The sequence below is a fragment of the Monopterus albus genome, unplaced genomic scaffold (assembly GCF_001952655.1).
Source record: "Monopterus albus unplaced genomic scaffold, M_albus_1.0 scaffold49.1, whole genome shotgun sequence".
NCBI classification, from domain to species: domain Eukaryota; kingdom Metazoa; phylum Chordata; class Actinopteri; order Synbranchiformes; family Synbranchidae; genus Monopterus; species Monopterus albus.
Genome location: NW_018127929.1, coordinates 20,276 through 29,964, shown reverse-complemented (window position 1 = coordinate 29,964; position 9,689 = coordinate 20,276). Strand labels below are relative to the sequence as shown.

Here is a 9,689-nt window from a genome sequence, read left to right as displayed (position 1 = left end):
GTCCAGGCATTATGACACATCCCTATATACCGCACTGCCTCTCTCCGTGTTTACTGCAGATTTTCATTAAACGTGTAGCACCGGCTACTCGTGATTCTAACCTGGTCCACTCCTCCCACTGCATGCATTTCTGAACCCTGCACCGCAATACAATGTACTCCCTTATCTGAAATTCATAATCAGCTTCCCACATAGTGTGCATACCAAGATAAAACAGCCAAGCAACGGCAATCCATATGGTGCTCACTTTCAGAATATGGTTCGTGATGTGCTTGTGATTCTAAATGCAAAACCATATTTGGCAAAGCTTGAATAATGCTCTGCTGAAGCATGAATAACGTTTTCATTTTTCAAATGCCACATTATGCTGCAAGGGTAAAATACAACAGTTAAAACAATCTGGCAGAAATGCACAAACTACCCTAAACATGATTAAAGTCTGATTCCTCATCAGTGCTTGAGCACAGATGATGTTGTCCTGCTCCGTAAATATTCATTGATCCATAGCATGGGGGCCGGAAATTGGACACGCTGCAGAATTCTACAATTTACATTAAGTTCTGGCTGGATCCTGTTCATGACTGTACTGTAGCAGTCTGTGTTTTTATAAAAGCTTAAAATAAGAGGTTCATAATACTGAGGTTGCTGATTTCCAAATGGATTATCTGTTTTCTGATGTTACTGATGTGTTACTGGACCACACAGTACAGTATGTGGGCTCTGAAGAATGTAGACTGAGTTTGTGCCCTGACAGCATCACGATTTGCTTCAACTAATGTAACAAACAGCACAGATAACGGCCTAACAACAGGGGAAGGAGGGGAGCATTAGTGCAAGGATGTTCAGGTGAAGTATGCTGGCTCATTAAGAATGACAGTGTTGTGATCACCTGTTTACATTTTAGCTACATTTCAGATCAAATAGCCGTGATGTCTGAAATGGTTCAGTTATGATAAAGAGGGGGGCAATCTTCAAATCAGTCTGTGTAATGAAATCGTTACCAGGAGAAGAAGACTGGAGCTTGGTTAAAGACTCTGAGTCAGGGAGTGCAATGATTCAGCAGAGCGTAATAATGTATCACTCTGTTATGCCCAGTGGGATTTAACCTTTTGGAAGTTCACACACATTCTACCAGTGTCATTTGAAACTTCCCCACCAGCTAAAGGACATAGTTTATTTAGCCTTGAATATGCTATACCTTACTCTCCTGATAAGAGGTTAACTACATTATATTATGCCCTGTACAAACTATAGTTACAAATAAATAGTTTTTTTCTGAAAAACTCAAAGGAATTGATTTGATTTCTGATTCTGCATTAATTTCACCCATCAATGTGCTGATACTGACACTACCACTTTGTTATACACACTAAAGCCTTTTGGCCAGTAGTGATTAAATGTACCCATTAGTTTTACGCATGCACAGCCACCGTGTATCCGTGCATTAACCTTTCAAGGTCGTTTCCGTGCTGCTGGGAAAAGCGCACAGGCAACCAGATTAAGAACTGTCACGTAGCATATCACAAACATATGCACAGCAACGCTCCCTGAGTCATCATCTCCCTCTAAGCTTTTCTATCACTGATGTGCTCAGTCAAACATATACACACCTCCTCCCACTGATGTATGTATCTGATGAGTCGGGACAGTCTTAGCAGTCGCAGGAGACTGAGGATCTTGGTGAAGCGGACGATTCGCAGGGCACGGGCTGTTTTATATACCTCCGAGTCAAAGCCTTTCTCAACTATTAAAAAGATATAATCCACTGGAATAGAGGAGAGGAAGTCCACAACAAACCAGCTCTTCAGGTAATTCATCTTGATGACCTTGGGGTCAAGGATTATCTCAGAGCTCTCCTCATTGACGATCCCCGTCCTGAAGTTCATGACCAGGTCCACCAGGAAGATGGTGTCTGAGGCCACATTGAAAACCAGCCAGGTGGTGGTAGTCTGCTCTGAGAAGAAGGTTATTCCCACAGGAATGATGATTAGATTTCCCATCATCATGATGAGCATTATCAAGTCCCAGTAGAACCTGTGGGACAACACACACAAATCAGTAACGCAAGGGCGAAAACATGTTGTAGAAAAATAAGTGTGAGAATGTGTCAGGAACTGTTAGAATGAAGGTTCAACGCTGCTACTTTAGCAGGTAATGTTCACCATCTTTGTTTTGTGCACAAGCTAACATATGCTAATTAGCATTATACACTATCCAGCTGTGCAGTCCGGTATCAAATGTTATAATGATCCATATGAGTTAAAATAAAAGACACATTTAAGAGTAATTCAGCAACTATTTATATACATTTAAGTACAATATACCACAGCAAGTCACATGGTCAGTGAGGCCCTACTTTAGCACCAAACTCAAGTGCAGCTGTGGCCAAAGGGAATGATGTTAGTTTTGTAGGTATTTTAGTCAGAAGCCAAAGAATTGGATAAAATAAAATTTTGACCTGACTTTGGTGAGTTTCTGATCTTTAGCAGTTATTACAATTCATTCAAAGCGGTACATGAATGTCAGCACCACGTGTCACATTTCACAATAAAAATGGGAACCTGCTGGCACCGGTGGAGGAAAAGTCAGGGAATGACCAAAGTCAGTAGCGTACGTTGTCTGGAGAACATAAATAAAATAAATACAAAATCCATCAAATATTTGCTGTCATATTTTGATCTTGACCAAAGTCCCTTACCGTTACTGACTGGTCCTGTCATTCCTAGAGTCTCTCTACTAACATAACCCCCCCCCCCCCCCACCTTTGACACTCCGAGCCCAAAGTTAACTATCATGCAAGGACGTCAAACACTTACTGTAACTACTGTATGCAGGGTCCTGTCAGAATAAGACCCCCTCTTCCTTTATGGCTGCGTTAATGTCCTTGTTCTCTGTTTTGTGGTGCACCGAGTCAGACCTGATTCATTAGCACCCTGCTTTTCACAAAGTGTCCTGGCAGAGCAACCATGAATGAAAATGGATGCTTTCAGGAATCCTATCTCATGCTAAAAACTCTTCACTGACGCCACCTCTGCTGCTTGACTGCCTGCCTCTGCTCTGCTTTGCTTCCCATCCATTTGTGTTTTTGAAGATAGAAATGGAATGGCTGGCTGGTTGGCAGACTGGCCACCCAGTAATGGATCTGTTAGAATGAATTAAGCAGGGGCCTTGGCTTTATAAATATCCACAGATCAAGTGTCCGATAATTGTCCTCACTTCAACTAAACAGCCGTCTTCTAGGTGACTCATTGTATCCACCATAGGCATTTTTGTTTAACACCAGCAGGGACTGAACTGGGGTTTATGGAGTGGACTCATCGTATGGAGGGCCGTGACCTTGGGGATAATGTACACAGTGTGTGGCATGAGTTATTCATTTTGTAATTTATATAGAAATATTTAAAAGAATACAGTAAAGACATATGACAGCTTTTCAGTTGATTTACAACAAAATCATTTCTCAAAATAATTCATATAATCAGTAGCTTTTAATTGAAATTGCAGGCCCACAAAGTGCCCACGTCTCTAAGATATCTCTCTTGGTTAAGGTAGGTGGTATTTATAGTGTACATGACCTCTACAACACCCTAATGAATAAAACCTGTTTTCTTCTTGAATTAGAAACCATAGTTCAGCGGCCCTCAAAATATTTTGCAGTAGGGAGAAGCTGTTTACAGACTCAAAGAATACGCGAAAAAAGACCAGTTCAGATGTGTGAACGCTGCAGTAAGTGACATGTCATTTTAAGTCAAATCTAAGGCCAGTCATGAAGCATGTTGTTTAACGACACTCGATCCAGCTATTACTTTGTCACCGTATTAGGCTTGTGCTCCAATGCTCTTGGAATGCACTCGGCCACATTAAACTGCTGTAATGACCGAAAACTCCAACACTAGCAGCGCATTCAGTGCCCAGTTTGACCCCTGCTTGAGGTTCGACAGCTCTTGGTGCTCTACACGCACACTCACCTCTACTTGCAGCCCATTCGTGCGCCCAGGTCCTGCCCCAACTGTGTGTTCACATCAGGGTGAGCCCTGCACTCTGCTAGTCTTTTTTTTGTTTGTTTGTTTGTTTTCTATTCCAACTCTAGTTTCAATTTGCTCTGAAACACAAGCTGCTGTTCTGATTGATTATAATGGGAACTGTATCATTGTTTCTGAATGGATTTGGCTCTGTTATGTCACAATAATGTCAGCACTGATTCCTCTGCACTCTGAACTGCAATTAAATGAGCGTGTGGGCCTATTATATCAGGAGAAAACCTTTCAGTTAATAAAACCTATCAAAGCCAAACAGTTCCATGCTGATACTCCGTATTCAATACTGTAGCTTCCACCCCTTTGGTGGATTAGAGAACCAGCTCCAATTGAGGCAGTGCACATCTATCTATCAAAAAGTCCTGCTCCAAATCAAGCCAGTTCATTTCTTTTTGTAGGCTTTCTCCCCTACAACAAGCGCTCCATCATAATCAATGCCAGACCACTCCTGCTGAGCAACAGAGGGAACGCCACACGATCCTGTCAAATCTTACACTTCATTGGATCAGCTAAAAATGTTCTAAACCGGCTGTACTGACTGTACACCATTAAATACTCAAACAGATGCAGTTCAGGAAAGGTCATCCCTCTCTATTAATAAATTTGGAACTCAACACTGAAGAAACTACATTTTACAGTATGGAACATCTGAATCTCAAAAACTCAGGAATGTCATTTTCATATCTTCAGTAGTAGCATGTAATTACTAATGACCAGGAGAGACTGCCAGAAATTAAATTGTGCTTCTTTTCCTCCACAGTAGATCCTAGGCAGCAATGACAAACTTAAATGGCAAAAGAATTATGGTGAGCAAGAACAGCAAAATGGCATTTCACCTATGATGAGGTGTGTTTTGTAAAAGCTAAACTTCAAGAAAAAATAGCCCCCTAGACTACGACAAAGGCCTCTCCTTAGCATAAACAGGGTTGTATGAGGCCATCCATGAAGCCTCTCTAAAAATCTATGAATAATAAATATTACTAACCTCCCATTAATCTTTAAAAGCAGCTACTGTGTACAAAGAATATGTTGGATATTGAGTTTCAAACACTCCCACAAAGCAATATAAAGCCTGTGTAAAGAGGGGTATCACTCATAAACTGTACTTGGTAAGACAGTGTTTTGTTTTTGTCGCCATACAATGTTCTACCACAACAGACAAAAGACTGTGGTTCGGTAAAGATTGCTAGTGATGCACACAAAAATAATTAAGTTTTAAGACCCACAATAGAGAAACAATTACTTTTTGAGGTAGAGTACAAGGAGCCCTGCCAAGCAAAGTGTACCTTCACACTCCATCATTTATGCACCACTGTGGCAGGTAGTTTGAAGCCCTGTGATGTAAACAATACCACTTTCAAGTCAGTAAACATGTCCTTCTGGCACATAATGGTAGTGTCTTTACACCAGCTACCTAGAGGACAAGGACTTCTGAAAAATTGCCCTTTGGAAAATGTCATGAGGAAGGAACCTCAGGGGGCCCTCACCATCCTGTGAAACATTTTCCAATGCAGCAGAAATAAAAGGGCCAATCTCCTTCAGCAGAGATGAAATTGCAAAATCCCCACCGATAACCTAATTTGTCTCTTATTTTACATAGTATTTACTCTAAGATGTGTGTGTTTACTGCGGTGACACAATCTGCCTCCATCAGTTCTCATTATTTAGCTCTTTTTCTTTGTGTTTCCTCCTCTAACCAAACACAGTTCAGTACATTACAAATGCAGTTCATACACTAAATGAATGAATTGCTTGATTGATTAATAACAGTGGGGAAAAAATGGTACACATATCACTGAACTGTTGAGGTGCTATCCTTTGTCCATCTTTTAGAGAGAATCACTTTCCTTAGATAATTGTTTTTAGAGATTGCTAAACTCATTTACTGTTGTGTTGGGCTACTAATCCTTGCCCACCACTGTTTGCACATCTGTGCATATACCCGTATCTTTGTGTGAGTGTGTCCAGGACACCATATTTAGCATTATTTTCTTTATGTGTAATTGCATGGGAAGTGCAGGAGTAAAACAAAGTACCTGTGGATATTAAATCAGTTTATAGATATAATGTCGACTCTATTGTATCTCATTGTTTCACTCCAACCTGTCACTACAATCAGTTTATCTACACAGTCACGATGACCAGTGTGCCAGTTGTTTAGGTCATGGTTTAGCTTGCAGCAGTAGAACAGCTGAGAGATTGGTCACGATGACCAGTGTGCCAGTTATTTAGGTCATGGTTCAGCTTGCAGCAGTAGAACAGCTGAGAGAAACAAGGTGCTGCACAGTCAGGCCTGCTCTGGGTTCAGGACCATGGAGAGCTCTGCGTTAAAGGCAGGGGGACCAACGTGCCCTGGTACGTCATATGTAGCACCCTGGAAAACGGGGGTGTCACCTTGTACCGTAGCTGTGCCAAGGGGCACTGGTGCAGACTGGGCCAGATGATATGTTTAATTGGTTAAGTGGTGAACCGTTAACACGCAGCATGGACCTGATCTCATTAGTTTACCATTGAACGCATTGTGACATAAACTGTAACACATAAGGCTACAGCTCATTGGAGAGGAGTTAAACTACAACTGAGTGGGGTGATTTAACCTGAATGTGTGATAATGTGAAGATCCTTTTATAGGGGTAGTTTGAAAACGCTGTTTTCACTTTCAGCCTTACTCTGGACATAGACTTTGTTCAACTGAGAGAATAACAAGCCAATGAAACAACGACAGTAATCATGTCATAGTGAAGCAGGAAGTGTGACATGATCGTTCTGCAGCTCCCTTGAGACAAACACATTACATCATATTTCCTCAGCAGAGCAGCATCAGACACACAACCTTGGTAGGTCTATCAGTGCTGTCAAATGTTTGTAACTCTGTGATTAGGTCTGAAAATTAACTTAATACATTCAAAACGCGTCCATTTCCCTTTTAGTCGTGTCCCTGCACGTTTTTCCCGCATTCTGTGCATTTTTGCACACAGGCCCGTCGTGTTACCCCCGCCTACAATTAAATGTTTACAACCGTGATGGTGTAATGGCACTGTCACGTTGTGTGCACGTACTGTCGCCCCTACACCAGGGGGATATGTCGCAATGAGGACCTGGCGCTGTGTTGTTGCTGTGAAACATTCAGAAGCCGTGTGTGCGTTTTTAAATCATGACATTCACTGTTCTTTTTCCAAGGACATTTGACACACACCTTTGTATGTAGCTTAATGCGTCCTTCTGTGATAGCGTATAGCCTAATAAAAATGCCGCAATGAAACACACTAACTGAGCGCATTGTTACAGTGGAGCCCTCAGCCAGCGGAAGCCTGATTGCCTAAAGAGGTAGATTAGCGTGTGCGCTTTGGAGCAGGCTGTGCGTGTGTCGATGATAGAGCCTTATGTGTGAACGTGTAGGCTATAGCTTGCAGACCTTTGGGTGGCGGGAGGGGTGGATAAAAGGGGAGTAGTGGGGTGAGCAGGTGTCTTTTCCAGCCCTTACCTAAAATCGCTATATGGATGAATGATCCAGTATCCGGCCGTTTGAACCCTCTCTTGCTCTTTCTCCACGGCTTTCTGACTGCCGAACATACGCAAGGAGAACTTATTGACTCCGGGCTGCATCATGGCCCCAAATTGTCTCTGCATAAAACCATATTGCCTGGAAGCCCCGTCCAAATCGTCAAAACCGACCATGGCCTCTTCCCGCTCCCCCTTGAAGCCCACTGAGTTGCCATGGTCCTTCGTGTTCTGGCTTCCCGTGTTATTTTTCTGCATCGAGTCTTGCCTTTGAAAAACATTATTCCCATCCGCCTTCTCCTCTTTGTTGCTGGAGAACGAATTAGATTTGTCTTCCATTGTGTGTTTAGTTTTCCCGTTTTTCTTTGTGACAAAGCGTTCCGTCTCCTGCTCAGAAGGGCTGCGCGCAAAACTCGAGAGGACGCGCTGTGAGCTCTCCTGTTTCTTTTGATGCCCTTCAAACTGTTCAGCTCCTCTGCCGTCAGTGCGAGTGCTGCAAACTGAGACAGAGCGCCTGAGAACCCGGTGGTTCAGGTTTCTTGGGTTACCGACATCTACCGGCGGCCCCGGCTTCTACCGTCCAAAGCCTCAGCTTCCTCTCACTTCGCACGGCACTGCGGTTTAACCGGCACATGCTCCTGCACCTTATTTACATAATGTGGCTCATGATAGCCCCCTCCGTCTCCTCTCTCCTCCTCTGCTATCGGATTCACGCATGGCAGGAGGAAGTCAATATTATAGAAGCACAGCAAATGCAAAGTGATACATGAAGTTAATAAAGGCATGTTTTCATTTAAAATCAGCTGATAACGCATGTTTGCTTCCTGTGGTGCAGCTGGCAGCACGTTTGCTTCCTACTGGTGAGTGATAATGGAAGACAACACGGTGAAACAGATTGCAATGTCGGTGTGAACATAGTTGGAGCCACTGGCCTTATGAAAAAAACTAGTTGAACATCTTGTGGATATCACACCGTTTAAGGTGTTGCATATATGATCCAACATTTGAAGTGTGAATGTGCTGACAGTACTGTATTTTTTTAATGGCTACCAGCTCGAAGAACTTGTTTGCATAGGCTCTTTTTTTAAAACATGCAATCTGAGCCTTAAGTGATTCGCAAGTAGGTATTGTGCTCCAAAGCAAATCATCTGCATGGTGATGTCTGCAGAATGCATTATGACAAACTATAGAAAGCCACTCCTCAAATGCAGCTCCTAGTGTAAAACACTTTTTTCCCAACATTTAACCTTGTTAAATCAACAAATTATCTTTATCAGGCAGCATGTGTGGCCAGACATTTACATGTCCAGTCACCATCAGGGAGCTCCAGAGTGGCTCAGCAGATTAAGGTCGGTCAGGACAGCAGTATTGTTCTTATAACATGGAAGCTTTTCACTCTTTTACTGTTTAACATGATGCCTTTATTTTGATTGTTGAGACTGGATTTATGCAGCTGTGAACTCCCCTAACCTCAACAAGGTGTGTGTTGTTGTTTTAGAAACTAGTCACCTATACATGGGACACCAGCCAGAATAAATTATTGAATAAAAGAAGATACTCCAGTACCAGCAGTGCTACGTTCAACATTTTACTAAAAATGTGTGCAAGTATAATCAGAGTAATGTGCCTATAACGTATCAGTAAAAGCGCCCAAGCAGAAAAATAGACAGTGTGACAGCTAAAAGTGAAATCTTTTGCCCAACCAAACATTATTAAAAAGAAAAGCAATGACTATCAAAACATTTAATCAGCTCTTCATACTTTTGTTAGGAATATGAAAAGATCATGGTTTGAGTAAAGACTGTTTACTTTGTGAGGTTAGATGCCTCGGTCACTGTCGGGGAGTGACTGCTGCAACACTGACTGTCAACAGCATCTTTGTGTGCATTTGCTGAAATCGCTCATTGTTCATAAGTGGACAGTTTGGAATGTATAGTTAAAGAGTCATTTCATGGACTAAATAAAATATAAAACAACCAAATAATTAAAACATTTTAGACACCTTTTGGTTTATATAAAATTAGTGAGGGTGGGTTGGGGGAACTTGCTCCATGACATCAGTAGAATTTGTTCTGTTTGCAGAGATGGAGGTGCTTGTAGCTATCCCCATTACCTGGCAGCTACATCTCCATCTTGTTCAGAGCACAGTGA

General features: G+C 42.2%; 1 protein-coding gene across 1 annotated transcript in view; it reads right to left on the bottom strand.

The window, feature by feature from the left end:
- Positions 1–8,173, bottom strand: part of hcn1 (hyperpolarization activated cyclic nucleotide-gated potassium channel 1) — a 56,451-nt gene extending 48,278 nt beyond the window's left edge. The window contains 2 exon segments of the mRNA XM_020600822.1: positions 1,611–2,034; positions 7,522–8,173. Coding sequence (XP_020456478.1) covers positions 1,611–2,034; positions 7,522–7,877 — 780 coding nt within the window. The 5' untranslated portion in view covers positions 7,878–8,173.
- Between the last annotated feature and the right edge of the window lie 1,516 nt (positions 8,174–9,689).